We start from the raw sequence: 21,375 nt of genomic DNA on the forward strand, positions 1-21,375 counted from the left end.
CAAGGAGCAGATGTTATTGAGGTAGCTGGGGCCTTTGTTCTCCCTTTTGGCAGCCATGCCCAAATTGTACATTCTCAAGAATTATCTTTCTAAACCTGGCTTTTATTTAATAAGTGATAAAGGTCACATAGCAACCTATGATCGTTAGAAAACGATCCCATTCTTTTTTATTTTTTGTCTGGTCTTCCTAATCTGGCAATGGTATATTAGTACAGGGTGATGGTAATCATAACAGCTAATATTAATTTAACCTTTCTTATGTATATCTATCAATACTTTTTTCTTTTTCTTTTATTCCTCTCTTTTTTTTGGAATAGGGATTGAACTCTTCAACTCAGTATGTATTTATTTATTTATTTGTTTGTTTGTTTGTTGTTTGTTTGTTTATATTTGAGACAGGGCCTTACTAAATCACCCAGGCTGGCCTCAAACTTGACAATCCTCTTACCTCAGTCTCCCAAGTAGCTGAGATTTTTGGCATGCCCAGTCTAAATGTTTTATACTTTCTAATCTTCTCAGCAAGTATATGTAAAGTTCTATTACCATTCCTATTTTCCAGTTGAGGAAATTGAGGTTAAAAGTGATTGAGTACCTTAGTGAGTTTGTAAAGACAGAGTCTTCAACCCCAGAAGGGACCTCCCCACCACTCCAACCCTCGGCAGGATTCTCTCCCAGCTCCCACATGACCACCACAAGACTTTGTGTGTGATTCCTTCACCTTTAAAATAGGAATTATTTGAGAATCTAGGCATAGCCTGTCACACTGGACTCCAAGATGCTCTCTGAAGGGAGTCCTGTGTTACACAGTTCCAGTCCTTTCAAGGATATCAGTATTTGCTTCCCAGGGTCACTGGAACAAATTATTACCATTCTGGTGGCTGAAAATGACATAAATTTGTCCTCTGACAGTTCAGGAAGTAGAAGTCTGAAGTCAAGGTGTTGGCAGGGCTGTGCTTCCTCCAAGCGCCCTTGGGAGAATTCTTCCTTGCCAGTTCCTGGCACTGTCATGAGTTCCTCAGCTTGTGGTGGCATGACTCCAACTCTGCCCCTGTCTTCACATGGCCCCCTCTCTGTGTCTCTTCTAGGAGAGTCATCATTAGATTTAGAGCTAACCTGGGTAATCCAGGATGCTCTCTGTCAAGATCCTTAATTACAATTTTAGACCCTCCTTCTACATAAAGTCGCATTTACTGGTTTCGGGACATGGACATATCTCTTTGGTAGTCACCATCCAACCTGCTATAATATCTTTAATCCAAATATGTTTATGTCTGGGAGATATTCTTCTGGTATTCTTCCTGACCTCAAGCCCACATGTTTTCAAAGACAGACTAGAATGCTTCATCTTACACCGAGTAGGCCTATAGTTAAAGTGCCTACAAAAATCTGTTCATTGAAAATACGTATATTTTTTAAATGCCCAGTTGCCCTTGGCCTTCATCACATTTCTCTGAGAATCAACAAAGTTCTTAGGAAACAAATAACTTACCTATTTTAAAGAAGAAAAAACTTGAGCTCCCTAGTCCCCCCCTTTTCACTAGGAAAATGTAAGCTGCACCCTCTGGGAAACTCAAGGAGGAGGGTGAAGCTACAAGGATATGTCCACACTGCTTTCCCCAGGAAAGGGAGAAAGATACTTGGCTAAATTGTCCATGAGATTTTCTTTCTTTTTTCTCTTGGTGCACCTTTTTAGTAACTCACTTCTCAGTGCAAGACTATAAAAATCTGATTAGAATAATTCTGTTGTCTAAAAGCAGCAACATGTTTGGCCTAATCTATAAATTTTTGCCTTTTTACCATCTCTCCCTCACCCCACACCCCATCCCTAAAACCATCTAACCTGGAGCACAGCGGTGTCACCAATGTGGCCAGAACTGTCCCTTGATCTGGGGATTAACTGAGAGAGCACCTCAATAGCACTGTGTCTATTGTCATGACCTTTGGAGTCAACCTGGCTTTCCATTTATTACTCTACTTTCTAAAAAGCAGTAATAACTGAGATGCAGACTCAGGTCACCAAGGGCAGTGTGAGGGCAGCAGACTGTATTATTATTGGCACAAAAATCACATCTATGAAAATTCAATGTTGCTGGCCACCATAATAAGAAAATCATTGAACTCACTCCCAAAAGTTTTCCAGACAGTATAATAAGAAATAAAGAAGCCAAAAGAAGAAGCAGGAGAAGAGGGGGAGGAGGGAGAAGAGACCAGAAAGCAAAAATAAAAAATGTTTTATAAGCACACCTGTTCAGTGTTACCCCTGCCAAAAAAAATGTGCAAAGAAAATACACTATTAGTATGGAAAATCTTATTGGAAAGGTCTCAGCCACCAGCTACCTACACAACCAGATTCCCTTTGGCAGAACTCTTGGCGCTAGTATTGAGTAGGTATACTCTTGACAAATCGATATTGCAATAATGTACCTTCATTTTCAAATTGTTCCTTGGATAAGTGTTCAGCTTCTGAAGAGTCCTCAAATATAATCATGATTGGTAAGAATGGGGTCAAGGCTTTATTTTTCATGGTTAAGTTTCTAGCTCCTAAGACAGACAGAGTCCTTGGAAACACACAGTAATGGTTTCTTGTTTGATGGCTTTGGAAGAGCTGAGGAAGAGAAGAAAAGAACAGAAGAGTCCTGACACTCAGCTGGTGAGGGAATTGTGACAACAGTAGGACCGACAATAGTTTGAACTGAAAGATTAAGTGCTCTAGGTGTTGGGCTCTCACGGACCCTCCTTTCAAAAGCAGGTAAGCCTATTTTAGGATGTATAATCCCCACAAGTATTGTAGGAGATAAAGCTACTAAAATTTCACTGATGCCAAAAATAAACGTGAACACATCAACTCTTCCCAGAAGGTTCTGTGGAGTTTTACAGTTTTGAATTTTCCTCACATTCTGATAGCCAAGAAGGGAACCGCAATTGGGACCTGACAACTATTATTTGAAGACTTTGTGGGTGTTTATTCAGCTGTGGATGGCATATCCACGTGATTTAGTTAAACTAGAATACCCCACTCCAACTTGAGACTCTCAATGACTTTTTATTACTCTTTTTTAAAAATGTTGCTGAGACAATTTTAAAGTTTATTTTTAAATTTCAGGCTTTTGTTATGTTAGGATTAGTCACTGATGTATTTAAATGTTTTGATTGTGGTTTTAAAAAACTTGTAGCATAAAATTTGCCATTTTAACCATCTTCAAGTGTACAGTCCAGCAGTGTTAAGTATTGCTGCATGACCAATTTCTAGAACTTTATCATCTCGCAGAACCCAAATTCCATACCCATCGAATGACAACTTCATATTTCCCCCAACCCACAACCCCTGCTACTCTTGAAAACTCATGAAAGTAAAATCACAATCATTTTTCTTTTGCGAATAGTTTATTTCACTTCAACAAGATTCATTCATGTTGTAGCACGTGATGGAATTTCCTTTTTTTTTCCAAGGATGAATAATATTCCAGTGTATGTATATATAATCTTTTATTTATTGATTCATTTGATGGCAGATATTTGGGTTGCTCCCAACTTTTGACTACTACAATTATGCTGCTATGAATATGGATATAAATTCAATGACTTCAAAAATAACTTCTAGTGACTTAAAGTCATGTTAGCATTGTAGTTTTGTTCATTTTTTTACCTCTAGAAGCAATTGGCAACCTTTGGGCATGAAATCTTCAGAAATGAAAAGCCAATCGGAAGTTATACACTTTTTTCTTCTTTATAGGATAACAGGGTTTTTTTTTTTTTTTTTTTTTTTTTTAATTGTAATAAAGAAACTTGTCTTAAGAAACACATTGTAGCTAAATCTTGGCCAGATGCCCACCCTGGGGCTGGTACTTTCAGAAGTAAATAAGGACATTGCCCTGTTTCTATGTCAGTACATGAAAGGACATCAGAAACAAGACAAACTCTGTTGTCCTCCACCCCATTACAAAAATTCTCTTCCCATTCATAACATCTCAGTCTTTATATACTTACTACTCATTTTAGTTTCAAAAACAAACCTTCTTTTTGAAAACAGTGTAGCATTGAAACTGAACCAATTGAATTTAGTAAGTCCTAAATTATTATGAAACTTTTCATTAAAATCAAATTCCAAATTTTCTTTCCTAGCCAGAAGTCCTTCATTCATAAATTCCTCGGGAGTCTGCCAGAATATGTCAAAAAACAAAGTCTACTTTGAAATCACAAGTACTTGACACAGGTCTTATCTAACAGTGGCATCTCTTGATAAACTGGAAAAACATGTTTTCAATTCTGCTTTTGTTAGTGTTAATGAAAATTAGAGGCAATAAGTTTGCTTCACATAGCCACAAAACACTCTGTACCAACTTGGCTATGTTGTTGGTAAAATTTTTCCTTTTAATACGTTATTTCACTAATAATGAACTCACTTCTAATAATAGTGACTTGCTTTTAAGTACAAGGTTGCAAAATTTAATTAGAGTAACTTACTTGCCTAAGAGCAATACACACCTTTGACTTACAATGGTTTATTCCTCTCTGGGGAGTCTATAGAATTATCCCACTCCTCATGAATGTGTAAAGAAAATCCCTTAATTGCCCTATGGTTGTTTAATTTTCTTTCTTGGCTTTGATTCATCACAAACTTTGGATTTTTTTTTTTTTTTTTTTTTTTTTTTAGTTCCCTATAAAGACTTGGACTTCTAACCTCACTTCTAGTCTGACTTCGAGTATTCATTCTTCTGTTAACATGAAGAATTAGTTGCCAAAGGAAGGTTGGAGAGTATCCTAACATTGAAAGGAAATTCCAGATAGATAGTAGAAATGATGGAAGATGGAACTTTCTGTAGGGCATCAAAAACATTGGGGTCACTCACAGAAAAATTAGAACCAGATATATAGACACTGTAAAGCCAACAAGCTCCTGTTGTACCTAATTCTTACAAAGATACATTATGAGATTCTGCCACAAATCATACAGATATAAACCACATTTGTGTGTCTGATAAGAAATTGAGTCTTGGGCTAGGGATTTAGCTCCGTGATAAAGCACGTGCCTAGCATGTATGAAGCCCTAGGTTCAATCCCTACTAGGAAAGAAGAGGGAAAGTATGTATCTTTATCTCTGTGGATTGTTATGGGGCGCAACTTAAGAACAGACGGATCACCACTGAGAAGTCCAAATTTGAGAGTCTTTATTAAGCTGGCCAGCTGACTGTCTCACACAATGCCCCAAAAAATGGCTATTGGTAGAACAGCCCCAACCACAGGGTTGTAGGGGTTCTTATACCAAAAATCACATCAATCATAAGTGTCTATTGCTATGATTCAAAATTACAAACTAATATCATGAGATCATCGACAGAGGGGGAAGTGGGTCAAACTGACCCTTACCTAGGTACAAACTAAAGAATGGTTGCTAACATCCACACAATTACTGTTCACATGGTACATTGTTTAGGAGCAATAGGAATCAAAAGAGAGCAATTCTTCACTACATAGGAGTTGCCATTGTATATTATTAAACATGTCACACCAAGTAACTGATGATGGGCACAGTTGCAGGGTGTTCCCATGGGAGAAGCTTATTTCCTACATAACATGGAGTCTCAGAGCAAAATGGAGTCTGTTTAGTCATTTCCCTTATAGTTTAGCCTATAACATTCTCTTGGAGCCAGATCTGTCAGCCCATCACATGGATCTTTTTGTGCTCACATAAAGAACCAGCTCTTGATTAGACTCCCCTAGACAAGAACCATCACATAAGGTTGTTCAGTGCACAGCCCACACAACAGAAGGTAGTGGTCCTGCCCAAGACACTTATGAAAATTTCTTTAGAGATTGCAATGCCTTTTAAGTAGTGGTTTGCAGTAATGGCTGCATACATGCATTGACTTATTTATTTATTTTTAATGCACTGGGCAATTCAATTAGCAAACACAAGGACTGGGGTGTTTTTTCCTCTAGAATAGGTAAACCACTCCATGTTGAAGTAATCATTATAGAATAGTCTACAAAAATTCTCTGAGTCTATAATTTAGCAATATCTTCTAAATAATTTAAGGTTGACCAACCTTCAAGCAACAACAAAAGACACTGCTGTTGCTATTACTCTTCTTATCACTTCTAGAGCCCAAACCCATCCCCACACTCCTTACTACATCACTGAGATCATTTTATATGTGGAGAAACTATGACACAGAAAGATTTCACAAAGTGTCCAAGAATACAAAGTAAAATAAATAAATAGAAAAAGAGCAAGAGGGAAGAGAAGAGGAAAGGAGAGAAAGTTGAAATGTGTTCAGGTCTCCTAGTGCTCCAGCCTGGGATTATTTCCTTTAGAACCACTTTCTATCTGCTAATCTTAAATTATTACTCACTTGGGATAAACACTTGTAAAAACCAATGTAGAGGGATTTAAATCCACTTCACATATGTTTCTTATTCTCCACAGAGTCCATGAACTTTTAACATTATGAGAACTAAAAAAGCATTTGTCATATATTTTTTAAAAAATAGCACTTGCTCTCATCCATCCTTCAAAAAGACAGATGGTACTGAATTTGCAGAAAACAATCTGTCTAAACTCATTGCCTGAAAGTAGGCAATGTGAATTCATAAGCAACTTGTATGGGTCCCACATCATGCTGGATAAATATTAAATAAGTCCAAGTGTGGTTCTTGCCCTCAATAACCTTACAATTTTTGGTTAGTCAGTCAGCCAGTCAATCAAGCAACCAACTTTCCTGCTAGGCATTTCAGATAAAGAGATAAATGCTACATAATACCCATGTTCAAAGACCTCACAGTCTAGTGGGGAAATCTGTTGTACATGGCTAATTTTAATACAGTGTAGTGAGAAACGTTGCTACAATGGTAACACATAGAAAGCAATACATTTTCCTTGGCAGGTAGGGAAGGTCTTCAGAGAATCTTTCACAGTGGAGAGGAAAAAAGAACTGGGCCTTGAAAATAAATAGGATTTTATCTGGCAGAGAAGGGGCACAAGAGAATTTCTAGGAAAGAAAAAGAGTATGAACTAAAACATGGAAGCTTTAGAATCAATAGTGTTTAGCACAAAAGTTGAGAGATGAAGCTGGAGAGGTGAAGAAATCAAACTGTGCGGGGCTTTAAACGAATGTTTCATTTCATAAGAATGGAGAACCATTGTAGGTTTTCAAGCAGAGAAATGAAACTCTATGTTTAGAAAGTCAATTATAACAGCAGCATGGAAGATTGTAATCTCAAAGGGAGACAAGTTGGTAAGCTGTTTCATTAGTCCAAGAGATGGAGAGATTCTGCAGTAGAGTGCAATAAAACTTTCTGCAGTAATGGAGATATTCTACATAAATGCTGTTCAGTATGGTAGCCACCTGTCACATGTGACTATTGAGCACTTGAAATTTAAATTTCCACATGTGCCTAGTGGCTGCTCTATTGGACAGTACAGAGATAGCTTAGAGAAGCTAGCACTTGAGTTAAGCCCTTAACATAGTTTTCTAATTGCAGAATGCAATTGGTGGGCTAAGAAATCACAACTGGAATATTTTTAATGAAAAGAGAGAATAACAGAATAGGGTAGAATAGACTATAATAATAAAATAGAAGAGAGTAGAATATAAAATAGCATGTGCCTCAAAGATAGTATTATTTGGAGAGATATTTGCTTCAGTTGCATGATCAGGTATCTGTGTGTAGATTGGATCACAATGCAAACTGTATTTTGTTTCCTATTGTGTTTTAAAATGTTTAAAGCCAGTCCCCTGTAGGATGTATTATTTACCTACATACAAGTGTTATTGGGAAAAGATTTTCACAAGGCAAGAATAGCTAACATAAGCAAAGTTCACTAGAGTTTAGAACAAAGATAACTCTGGACCTTTAAAGAACTTCCTAATTTTTTTTCTCTTGAAATTTTAAAATAGACAATTTTTTAGAACAATTCTAGATTTTCAGAAAAATCAAGAACATGCCACAGAGAGTTCCCACATACTCTGAACCCAATTTCCCCTATTCAAATCTTACCTCAGTAAGACATACTTGTTATAATTGATGAGACATATTGATATACCATTATTAACTAAATTCCTTACTTTACTCAGATATCCTTAGTTTTTGCCTAATGTCCTTTTTCTGATCCAGGACTTCATCTGGGGTACCGCATTATAATTAGTCATTACATTTCCTTGAGTGCCTCTGGGCTTTGACCATTTTTCATACTTTTCTTGCTTTTTTTTGTTTGTTTTGTGAGTGTGTGTGTGTTTGTTTTTGATGACTTTGAGAATTTTGAGGAATGCTGGTCATATATCTTGTAGGATATCCTTCTACTGGAATTTATTTATTTATTTATTTTTTAATGATTAGGCCTGTGGGTTATCAAGAGGAAGACTACAGAGGTAGGAAGCCATTTTCATGACATTATTTCATGGATGCATACTATCAATAAGAGCAATCACTACTGAGGTTGACTTTGATCAACTGAGCAATGTTTAATCATCTCCATTGTAAACTTACTCTTCTTTATCCTCCTTTTCTGTACTGTACTCTTTGTAAGGAAATCACTGCCCTCCTTTTTTTTTTTTTTTTCCTTTTTAATAAATGAATTACTTAACTAAAGGAAGGACTGTATTTGCATAAGTTATACTGAGCTCCTTTCAAAGAAAGCTATTTCTGAATACAAGCATAGTCGTTTTTTAGATAGAGCATCTCTCTCCTCAATCAACAGGACACTTTTATCACTCACTTCTTAGATTTCAACTACTGAATATGAAGCATAAAAACAGCTGGGTGATTGATCTAGAACTGCAAGATGAGTTGGGAAAGAGTTAGCCACAAATCAATTGCTGGTCCTTCTCACTTTTCAGTCCCTGATCCTGAGGTTGTATAAGTAAATGTCACCCAAAATGTGTTAGCCCCCTGCCTTTTTTTTTTAACCCAGAGGAAAGTTGATTTTTAGAAAGGGAAATCCCTGCCTGAAAAAAATCCAATAATGTGGAGTACTCTTTTTTTAGGCCAAGGAGGGACTGCAAGATCACTTCTGCAATATTCCCAAGGTAGATGCCGCCATCCCCGGTTACTTGCAGCTCATCTTGCATCACAATTACCTAACTTCCTACCAGTCTTATTCCCCAGAACAGAAGACAACAAAAAACTTCCCAAACAAACCCAGGCACCACTTCTCCTGCAAGCTCCCTTCACAGTTCACGTTAGCACCTGGATTTTTATAATTGTCACACTTGTTTATTTTCTTATCCATTCAGCCAGAATCGAGTCCTGACCCCAAATAATGTGAGTTCCGTGTCTTCTCACTGTCAGTCAGGGAGAAAGATGAAATTTAATCTCCTTCCCCACTGCACATAAATGTAGTGAGAAAAAAAATCTTCACCTGTTGGTCAAAGAGTAGTGATATTACAAATTTAAAAAAAAAAGCAACTAGCTCTCCATTTAATTATGAAATAGTCTCTTGGGGGATTTCAAAGTCCTTCATATTTTCCAGTGTCCCTATTCATTCAGTGAATTCTTTCTAGGATCTAGTCCCTCTCTCTGATTCTTAATAATCCTCCTCCCTCTCTCTCCTCTAACCTGGCAAAATTCTGCTCCGGTTCTTTCATCCATGCTCATGTGTACATTACTAATAAGAACCTTAGGTTTTACCAGTTCCCAATTACATTTGCAATTAGTGGTCCTTCAAATGCTTAATTGCTAGGCCAGAATCTGAACTACCCAGTGTCAGAAAAAAAGTCTTATGTAAGAAGGGAATAGAGTCTGGGGAAACTGAGAGAGGATGGGACTGAGGCCTCCCAAATATCCTTCACACCTAGTTCCCTTGTCCTTGCTTGGCTTTGAGGTGACCACTACCTCAGAAGAACACAGAAAATCCTCAACTGGAATTTCTGCTTCTTATTCCAATGTTAATTTATGGGATATAAATCCATGCCAATCCCACATAAATCAATAACGTGAACTTGGTTTGACAAATTAATGCCAACCAATTTAATATCAGTTTAATACTAAACCCCAAGCTAGGTCCTTTCCTTTAAAATGAGTGATTCACCTTAGGGGATCTCTAGTCTGCTAGCACTCCAAGATTCCATTTTAGCTACCTGATACAAGAGCTGAGTATCGTTTAAACTATATATTGGTGGAATATACTGAGTTGAATTATCATCTTTGAAGGCAATGGCCATGCCTGTCTTGTTCACTGGAATATTCAGTGCGACTTCCATAAAATATTCAGGGAATATTCTGAAAGCAACTTCCAGCACGCTGATAATTATTTTAATGGATAAATAGAAGTAGAGGAGAGAGGAAAGTCTTCCTAGAGTTAGATTCTGTCTTCCTATCTAAGCACTTCTTCCACATGCAAGTCCCCGGGATTGATGCTGTATTTGCATTATTGCTGTTCTTCACGGCAGCCCCAAACAATAGGGATTATTATCTCCACTTTACAGGTGAGGAAATCTAGGCCAAGGACAATTAAGTAACTGGCCCAAGGTCACATAGCCAGTAAGTAGAGGAGTCAGGACTTGAACCACTATCTTTATTCTCAAATACATGCTCTGGGCTTTGCAAGTAAAATAGAAGTGCTTTCTAAACTAAAAGTAATTCGATGAAAGTATAAACTGTTTTGATATTAATTAAAGAGATTCTGATCAATCGAAGCCTCTAGGCAGCTGTGGAATATATATTGCTCTAGTCCTGTCTGAAGGAGACTTTCTCAGGATTTTAAAACAATGGCTCAGAGAGGGCTTTTCTTGCTGCTTGACAGTCTGTTCCTCCAGGTAGCAATGATGACTTTGCCTGACTCCCCCACTTCTTACAGGGAGCTCCAGCTGTTTTGAGTTTCAACAGGGCCTCCTGAGAAGTACAGGCAGCAGTATGACAACCCCTTTTAAAATCTTCTGCCCTCCCCCTTTCCAGAGAATGTTGCTTAAGTCTGTTCTGGCAGCTATAACAATACCATATTCTAGATGGCTCATCAACAACAGGAATTCACTTTTCACAGCTCTCGAGGCTGGGAAGTCCAAGACTAAGGTTCCCACAAATTCAGTGTCTGGTGAGGGCGTCTTCCTAGTCCAAATAGATGTATTCTTCCTGTGTTCTCACAAGACAGATGGAACAAGGGAGCTCTCTGAAGTCTCTTTAATAAGGGCACTAATTCCATTCATGAGGGCTCTGCCTTCATGACCTAATCGCTTTCCAGAAGCCCCACCTCCTAGTACTACACTTTGCAGGTTAGGATTTCAAGATAGTACTTGGGGGAAAACAAATGATTCAGTCTAAAGCAGGTATCATCAAATAATTCAGCATGTCAGAGTCAGAACCATATTAGAGTGACATCCAGGGCACTGCACCCATGAAGATATGCTACAGCCTGCATAGGCAGTGCCGCTTTTGAATGCACAACCTCATTAAAGGTCTAAGTGGGTTTCCAAAGTCATCCAGTTTAGAGGAAATCATTTAAAGAATATTTCCAAACATGGTAAGTCATTTCTTAAAAATTGCATAGCTAAAAACAAGGAGATTCATGGTGTGCTTGAATAAAGTAAATATTTCTAGTCCTTTGCAGGGATATGGCATTAGGTCTTTAAAGAAGTAGGTAAGCAAATTTAACATTTCATTGTGAAAACTCCAGACCAAGATGTTTGCTGTCATCTGATTTTAGGTTGCCTACATTTAATCAAGTTATTTGCCCAAATTCAGCCTCTTTTCCCAACTTCCTTCTTAGCATTGTCCATGTTCTTTGCCTCCATTTAGTGCTCATTCCTGGCCCCTCATTCTCTGCTTGTTATGTGGTACAGAACAGCATTTCCTGCCTGCAATGCTTTTTGGAACAGAGTCCTTCTGGGACCATTACCATGCAGAAGCCACATAGTTCTATCAAAATGATGTTTGGTCAATGAATAAATGAATTCTCCTACCCGTGTTACTCATCACATTGTCTAAAGCAGCTTTTTAAAATCATGCATGTAGTCCCATAGGAGATAATAAAATGGACTCACAAGGAAGGAGAATTATATTACCTAAGCAAATGTAGAATCTAAAAATAGGGCACATTCTAACAATAGACTGTACCAGATGGCTTACCAATAATAACGAACTCTCCATCTTCTCACCTTTTCATCATAAGAAACTATGAATAAACAATCTTTAAAATTGCTTATAATCAATAGGGGGAAACAGAATCAAAGAAAGGGGCACAATCAGTGCTTTTTGTGGAATGACTTTTAGACTTCATGAGATTGAAGTGAGAGTTAACGATAAAAGCATTTTCCCCATGTCACAGCTGACTGCTCAGAGGGCTAAGAAATGACAGATTGTGGAAATATTCAAAAGAAATTTTTTAAATCTTAACTCCTTAAGTTGTTAGTAGTATGAAAATGTATTTGAAATAGCCAGATTTCAAATCACTGCAGATTTGGGGTATTTGTGACCAAGGTCTTATTATGTATTCTTCTTTGGTGTAATATATGTTTGTATGCTTTTTGTTGGTTATTTCTTTGAGTGTTTGATTGATTAACTTCCAGAATTTTCAAATAAATAGTTTTTAATGGCTCAGGAATCTGGATACAGTAACTGGGTGTCTTTGACTCAGGATCTCTCACAAGACTGTAATCAATAACCACCAACACTGCCCAAGCAAGGAATTAACTTTAAAAGAGAAAGCAATTGCCAGGAGATTAATTAGTGCACTTTTAAAAACTATAATATAAAGAGAAAAGGTGAATGATATTTCTAAATGAGCAATATTATCTCATTATAAAACTGAAAAGGGTATCAACAATATTTTAAACAGATTCTCAGTATACAGTTGACTCTGAGTAATGCCCACGGGAAGAGCAGAGGCATAAATTTTCTGAAATGATTAGTTTCCAAAATTATTTCAGCTTAGCTTTAGAATGCAATGTGCTGTATGAGCTTATGGTTTCTTCTTCTCCAACCCGCCACTGTCTCCCCTTAATAATAACCTCTGGAACCCCTAACATATCTGCTAAAAACAACATAGCCTATCCAGTCTGGCCTTACCCCTCTGGTCTCACACTGGCCATTTCTACCTCTTCAGTTTTACCACACTCCCTGCTCCCTGTGCTCCATCCCCTGACTCCTGTATCACCTCCCAAGCTCCTTTCCCCCTCTAACCTTTGCACAAGTTGTCTTGGCCATTCTCCCCACTGGCTAGCCATTGTATCTACAGGCTTTACCCTTGGATCTTATCTCAAATATCTCTTCCTTAGAGAGCTGCTTAGACTGGATCGGGTTTCCCAAAGCCCCTCTTACCGTACGTACACTTTTATTTCAGGGTACTTAACCTAATCAATAATGATATATTTACATGTATTATATTATTATTATCTGTCTCCCTAATTGGTTCATACTTCCTAAGGGAAGGAACGGCATCTGTCTAAGCCATTATTATCTCACCTTCCTCTAGCACATCCTGGCACTGGATACTAATCAACAAACAACTCCAGGTTCCTGAGTCCGCGAACTCTGAATAATTAGAAGGAAGCCAATATGGGCAATCACGAATAAGATTTTTTGAAGTTGTCTAATAACACAGCCTAAAGGCTCAAAGAGTGATAACTTAATTTTCACTGTTTCAGCCTATACTGTGAGAAATCCAGTTGCTGGGATAATGCCACCTATTGAAATAACCACTCTGGTACAGTTTGAAATCCATGTTGAAAGTTTGATCCCCAATGCAGCAGCATTGAAATGGTGATTACATCATGAAGGTTCCTCCTTTGTGAACAGAATGTAGACTCTTATTTAAAAAAATAAATAAATAAATAAAAGCTTCCCACAGCATTCAGCTTTTGCCCTTCCATGGTCTCCTCCATGCAAGAACATGGACTTCAAGGCACCATCCTGGAAGCAGGTACACCAGACACCAAACCTGCTAGTACCTTCATCTTGGGCTACCAACCCTGTAGAACTGTGAGAAATAAATTTCTATTATTTATGAATTAGCCAGTCTCAAGATATTCTGTTAAATCAGCACAAACAGACTAAGACACCTCCTTCTGTCATTCATTTTCTTCCAGGCCTAACCCTATTCACCTTTGCTGCATCTCTGCAGTCAGAACTGGAAGGAAAAAAAGAACATTGGCATTAATATCCTCCCAAGATCACCTGCCCAACCCAAGTATTTAAATCTAATTGTTTAGTTCTCACCCTTGATTTCTAAGAACCATGGGAGTTTGACTTTTCAAAGAAAAGTAAAACATTATCCATTTATCTGAAGAGTTTTGGCCATTATTACAGATAACTATGACCTTGTCACACATGGACTTTCCATTTTAAGTTTTTGTGGAAATGATCCTTGTCAAACATGTTACTTCTTATCAAAGCCAAGCCATATTAAAATCAGTAATAGCTAACTATATCCCACTTACATTAGGACAAGGAGTGTTGTATGGTTATTTTTAAATTGATTATTTCTCATTCCCTATTTTCTCATTCAGTCAGGAAATATTTACTGATGACCTCTTTATGGCAGGAATATTCCTAGGATCCAGTGTACAAGGATCAGTATCTCCCTATAGAATAAGAAGTTCACAGTATTAGCAAAAGCATCTTGCTTTTACTCAAAAGAGGGTTAGAGAAACAGGAAAAAGAAAAAAACGCTGGGCATGGTGGTGCATGCCTGAAATCCCAGAAACTGGGGAAGCTGAGGTAGGAGGATCACACATTCAAGGCCAGCCTCAGCAACTTAATAAGCCCTAAGCAACTTAGGGAGAATCTGTCTCAAAATAAAAAGTGGAAAAAAAGGGGGGGGGGGAGGACTGGGAATGTTGCTCAGTGGTTAAGGACCCCTGGGTTCAATCCCAGTACCAAAGAGGGGAAAGGGAGAGAAAGAGAGAGAGAGAGAGAGAGAGAAAAGAAAGAAAGAAAGAAAGAAAGAAAGAAAGAAAGAAAGAAAGAAAGAAAGAAAGAAAGAAAGAAAGAAAGAAAGAAAGAAAGAAAAAGAAAGAAAAAGGAAGGAAGGAAGGAAGGAAGGAAGGAAGGAAGGAAGGAAGGAAGGAAGGAAGGAAGGGAGGAAGGGAGGGAGGGAGGGAGGGAAAGAAAGATAGGCCAAAAGATAGAATTCATCCTCAAAAAGGTTTCTTTCTACCTGTGAGTGGGATAGTAAAAGTTATCAAGCAGACTTTGATGATGTGGCACCATCACATTCTTAGGAATAAGCAGAAGAGTCACAGAAGTGAGCCTGTATTCCAGGTTTGTAAAATCATCCAATGAGTCTTTCTAAGAAATGAGAGGAGGTCTTCTTCCTGGAAAATTTTACATGTGGTTATAACTGTGGTGCTATCTAAAAGCCAACAAAACACATCAATAGTTTTGATAAGTTCTGTGCTTCAAACTAAATGATCATCCAAAGAACCCCTTAGGCTTCACATTCGTTTTGGGTGTTCCCCAGACCACCATTTAGCAATTCACTATAAGGACTCATGAAACTCAACATGTATTTGTACCAACATCCAAGATCTAACTACACACAGCAAAACCATGAACAACAGGATCCACAGGAAAAGAAGACACAGGTGGATTCTGAAGAAATCCATGTGTAGGCGTCTGATGCTTGATGCTCCCATGGGTGTGTTCCCTTTTCTACCAGCAAAAAAAGTGTGGTAATATATCAATCATCTCTAACCTACTGTGGTTCCACTTAGGATTTTTCAATGGTTAAGATGATGCAAAAGCAGTGCTGGGATTGTGGCTCAGTGGTGGAGCGCTTGCCTAGCATGTGTGAGGCACTGGGTTCGATCCTTAGCACCACATTTAAATAAATAAAAATAAAGATCCTTCAACAACTAAAAGATTTAAAACAAAAAGATGATGCAAAAGCAATAGAACTTCCATAGAAAATACACATACAATTTTGTATTTTGTTCTTTTCCTGGGCCGTTAATATATGGTACAATATACACCCTGGTGAGGCTGGGCTGTAGCAGTGAGCCACAGCTCCTGGTCAGCCACATGATCAGGAAGATGGACAACCATACTTGATCATGTACTATGTTGCTAAGCTTTGATGGTCAATAGATTACATATGTCAAATGCATTTTTTATTTACCATACTTTCAATTTATGATATGTTTATTGTGATGTAACCCCACTGCTTGAAAAGCATCTGTATGTTCCATGTCTTTGCCCAAGGTTTACATTGGGGCTGGCAATGTGATCATCCTGTACCTGGAAATTTTTTAAAATTTCAGATTACCAGAATACAGTGGGTATTCACTACAAATTACATGGTTTATAAACTCTTGTATTTTAGGGAATAGGAAGAACATTCCAAAAGCCAAGTTCTCAGATGCCAGCCAAGGGCCAAACTTGTATGCAGGCCCTTCTGAAGACAGCAGCCTCGGGTTAGCCATATTAACTTTTCTGCACACCACTCCTTAAGTCTTCTGTCAGAATATGTGTTGTTGGAAACAGAAAAGTTTGCATTTATCTCTCTTTCTGTACATAGTTAAAGAAAATGTGGTTAACCTTAATTTTCAGAGATGGTTATCATGAGAGTTATTACTAATAATTATCATTTTTAGATATTACTAATATTTTTAGTAACAAGTATTGATAGTAATAATTACTTTTATTATTAATGTATTATATATTATTTCTATGTAATCTCTATATTAATAATCCATTCAATGATCTTTAACAGTCTTTGAAATATTTTAACCTGCCAAGATTATGAAAATTTAAGGACAGTCTGGGTTTTTTTTTTCCTTATTTCATTTTTCTTCTACTCTGTTATCTTCTTTAACAGGACAGACTTTGTGCAGCTTGAAGGAGCCAACCATGGATTTCAGGCGTGTGAAGGAGTATTTCTCCTGGCTCTACTATCAATACCAAATCATTAGCTGCTGTGCTGTTTTGGAACCCTGGGAGCGATCTATGTTCAATACCATCCTACTAACCATTTTTGCTATGGTGGTATACACTGCCTATGTCTTCATCCCGATCCACATTCGCCTGGCTTGGGAGTTTTTCTCAAAAATATGTGGCTATCACAGTACAGTTTCTAACTGATCTCATTTGAATTCTGTGAAATGGCATTGCACATTTATGTTGCTTACAACATATTGATTTAGTGACTACTGTGTCGTCTTTCACTCTCTGACCTGAAAAGCGCTCTTCTCTATGCACTTTTATGTCCTGCCTGGAGTTTGAGATGGATGTCTCTAGTTTCTTTTATACATGCTACATTGCTCATTAGACCATAGAAAATATGATGCCTTTACGTCACATACCATGTTCCCTCAATGCAAATCTATGACTTTGGAATTTGTTTTTAAATCAGGACAATTTCATATAAGATTTTCCTGGAAAATGGGTTCATAAGAGATTTTTCCATAATCATATTTTAAATGCTCCCTTAATACCTATCCTACACCGAAGGATATATTACAAGAAAAAAAATCTTCATAGGCTACTGTCAAAAGTATCCTATTCTTGTTTACAATGTATAAAAAGATGTGAATAAATTATATGAACTCCCTAAAATCTTATTTTCTAGTAAACTGCTAATACCTGAAATTCTTTTATTTCAAATTCAAAAGAATAGGCTGGAGGCAATTATTTTCTTTCAGACATGGTTCATGAATTGTTTCAAATGCCTCTAAAAGTCAGTTTAAAATCAGCAATGTTAATTTTAGATAAACAAGTAAGTATTATAATGCATAATCATTTTAAGTGTAAGAAACAAAATATAATCAAAGTAAATTCAGATAATTCAGATATTGTGACTTTTGATGTTTCCTTGCCTGGCATGATGCTGAGGGTAAAAGAGAAAAGAAATTATTTTTCTTTCTGTGCTTTCACTCACTGGAGGAAAAAAAAAAAAAGGCATGTATGGGGCTACAGGAAGAAAAGCTAATAAATAGGCTGGAAGTAATATTCCACCAGCAGGAACTCGACAGCTCCAGTTAAATGCTTTGATGTAGTGGCTCCTTTGTAGAGCAGAAACAAGATTTATTAAGTTTCCTTCAAAATGTTTATTTTAAAAGCAAATATAAGTTTTTAATTATATTGCTGAATCAAATGTGAATGCCAAAGACCTAGCCTTGCTGCTTTTCTTTCCTCCCAATAAATATTAATGTTAGTAATTCTGGAAGGTAAAAATGTAAATAGATTTTGGACAATATTTGCACCCTTGTTTGTGTTGAGAAAAAAAAAAATTCCAAGGAAGGCTAAAAAGAAAGACATTTAGCATGCCAAATTAACTTGCATGTTTGTTAGTAAAAAAGCAAACACGTGTTTTAAAGAGCAACCAGATCTGAATATGCATTTCTTGCCTTTTGCAAAATAAAATTAAGTTTAATTTTATAAGTAAAATGTCCACTGCAGATTTGGTTTTTTTTTTTCCTCAAATTGCACTAAGTTGGACACTGTTATCTCCTTGACTTATTTCTTGCTAATCCAACGTGGCAACTGATCTTAAAACTGTAAATTACCATTACCAAAGGACTTCCCATGCTGGATCCCTTTTACATGTAAAGGTAGGCATCAACTTCTCCCTCCTACAGATAAGGAGACTGGAGCTTAGAAAAGCTACATTTCTTATTCAAGGTCAGTTAGTTTCTAGCATGAGAGCAAGGAGGCAAATCCAGGTCAGGCCCACACTGGGCTGTGCCAATATTTACCACATAGAAGCTCATGGGAGAACAACATGAAAGTTGAAGGGACAGGGTTCACCAACATGTCAGAAAGCAGAATTCCACCAAGTAAGAAGGGTAAGAGCATAAAGGGACAGTCAAGACTGGAAGAACAAGAAGCCTGGTCCCAATTGCCACCTTTGCTGCTATACCTGGGTGCTGTGTTCATCCATTTTATGCTTCCCAGGCCCACATGCCTACTTTGAAAGACTGTTTTCACTTTTAAATATTTAACAGAGGATTCTCAGTTAAGCATGAACTTGAATGCATTCCCAGTTCACGATGATCCAACACCCTATATACGTGGACCCCTGCTAACTACTTTTAGAATTCAATCACAAAGACACTGCATTGACCTTCTCCAAATACTCCTTCCAAAAATAAGAGAGTTAAAATAAACATGAATAGATGCAAGTTAAGCTTAATAAAGGATCATGGCAAAGCACTGCCCCAGGATGTCACTTTGAAGGCAAACATCACCTCAGAACAATCAAAAATAATAAATACAGGGCACAAAAAATATAATCAAATATAGGTGAACAGGGGGACCTATCAGTACACAGTGAGGAAGAAAAGAAAGCCCTACCTGGCCAGTCTGCTCTGCTGACGTTCTAGAGTAGGCAGAGATGTTCTTAAACTTGACCGCAGTTAGGCTAGATTAGAAACACTTTTTATGTGCTATTTCTTTGCTTCTATTACTTGAATATCTCAATGGCATGTATAGAACTTTTTAAAAAGCCAAAGCATCCTTGGTTTCAGTGGGCTTGCAATTGTCACTGACTGAAGAAGGAATCATAAAATACTCTTTTCCTACTATTGGCAAAAAGCATCAATTTCTTTCAAAATCTACTCATGCAACTAAAAACAAGAAATCAGGTAATTTTAACATAATGATATCACTGATTAGTCTTTATTATTTATGAAAAAAAGCAATTACTAGTCCACTTTTTCTACTTTTTTCTTTTCCCATCACTAATATATTCAAGTTCTGTCACTGGTATACTTTTGGAAGGCAGAGATTTGTCCTTATTTCTGAATCTCTAGCATCTGGTCCAGTGGTTCATACAGAGCTTAGCAGAGCTACACCTTAGGGAACAATATATAGCTGCCCGTATCCTGGGCCAACACAAAAACAAGGAAGCTCAATATATGTATTAGGGCAACCTCGGAATGGACCACTTCTGCCTAAAACAGTAACATCCATTCACTCATTCAATGTATTAAATGTCAACCAAGTATGGATGGATAGATAGAAAGACAGAAAAATGAATAAATATGTGAAGAAAAGTATATCAGAAACTAAGTGATAGGTATTCAGGTATTATTTGTAAAAATTGTCTTGGTACATTCAAAATTTTTATTTAAAAAAAATATCAATATTAGGTTCTCAGAAACAGTGGCTTAGGCTATGCCAGGGTCATCCAAACAGAAATGTTTTAGAGGAGGGCTCAGGAATCTTAAATTATTGAAAGGTTCTTATATGATTCCAATGAACATTAAATTTGAAGATTTTTATTCAAAAGAAAAGAGACTTCTGGTCAGAAGAATTTGAAAAGACTTTGGACCATTTTAAGACTGTTGGACATTTCTCAATTTCAGAAGATAAACAGGAGGGGGTTTGGTATCCTAAGATGACTCAGATCTATGCTTAGCTGAGTTGTTTCTCTAGACCTCCTTAGCTCTTTAAGGATTCCAATTATGTTGCTTCTTTTATGGGAGCTTTCTGTGGAACTATAGAGTTACCACAAGGGGCTGCTGCAAGGTTGCACTCCATATTGGAAGGGTGGGATGTGTTTTCCTTCCTGAATAGGATAGTCACTGAAACATGTGGCATTTAGTATACCTGCACCAGTCTCTATGTTCCTTCTCAATGTAAGCTGGGTCAAGTTCACAGCCTAGATTGGAATAGGAGTCTAGATAGATTTACCAGGAGAAGCTAGATCAGGTGCCCTTTGAAGCCATCTTTGGACATTACGTCTCTTTCCGTAGCCCAGGATGGTAATGAATTACCCTGCCTTGTTATAAAAAGTGATGTGAAACTCATACTGCATGACTTCATAGTTTATTTGGAGTAAATGGTTTCAGGATTTCTTCTCCTAGACACACACATTCTCCTAGACCCTATTTGTAAAATCAAAGAACGTTCCCATTTCTACTTTACAAACTGAAGTCATAATTTTATTATTATTTTAAATTGACAAATAATAATCATATGTCTGAGGTACAATGTGATGTTTTTTCTTTCGAATACAACTTTATTTTTTATTTTTTTCTTTCCTTTTTTTAATTTTTAATTTTTTTTATTTTTACAGACTGTATTTTGATTCATTGTACATAAATGGGGTACAACTTTTCATCTCTGTGATTGAACACAATGAAGATTCACACCATTCATGTAATCATACATATACATAGGATAATACTGTCTCATTCTACTATCTTTCCTTCTCCCACCCCCTCCTGCCCCATTTTCCTCTACACCATCCAAAGTTCCTTCATTCTTCTCTTTCCCCCACCGCCACCCCCCCTCATTATGTATCATGATCCACTTATCAGAGAAAACATTAAGCCTTTGGTTTTCTGGACTTGGCCTATTTAACTTAGCATGATATTTTCCAACTTCATCCATTTACCAGCAAATGCCATAATTTTATTCTTCTCTATGGCTGAGTAATATTCCATTGTGTATATATACCAGTTTCTTTTTCCATTCATCTGTTGAAGGGCATCTCACCTCGGT

General features: G+C 37.2%; 1 protein-coding gene across 1 annotated transcript in view; it reads left to right on the top strand.

Moving 5' to 3' along the window:
* The window catches only part of SPTSSB (serine palmitoyltransferase small subunit B), a 32,631-nt gene extending 14,667 nt beyond the window's left edge, over positions 1-17,964 (top strand). The window contains exon 3 of the mRNA XM_079156400.1: positions 16,748-17,964. Coding sequence (XP_079012526.1) covers positions 16,780-17,010 — 231 coding nt within the window. The 5' untranslated portion in view covers positions 16,748-16,779 and the 3' untranslated portion in view covers positions 17,011-17,964. The remainder of the gene's footprint in view (positions 1-16,747) is intronic.
* The last annotated feature ends 3,411 nt before the right edge of the window (positions 17,965-21,375 follow it).

The sequence above is a fragment of the Sciurus vulgaris genome, assembly GCF_902686455.1.
Source record: "Sciurus vulgaris genome assembly, chromosome: 10".
Classification (NCBI taxonomy): domain Eukaryota; kingdom Metazoa; phylum Chordata; class Mammalia; order Rodentia; family Sciuridae; genus Sciurus; species Sciurus vulgaris.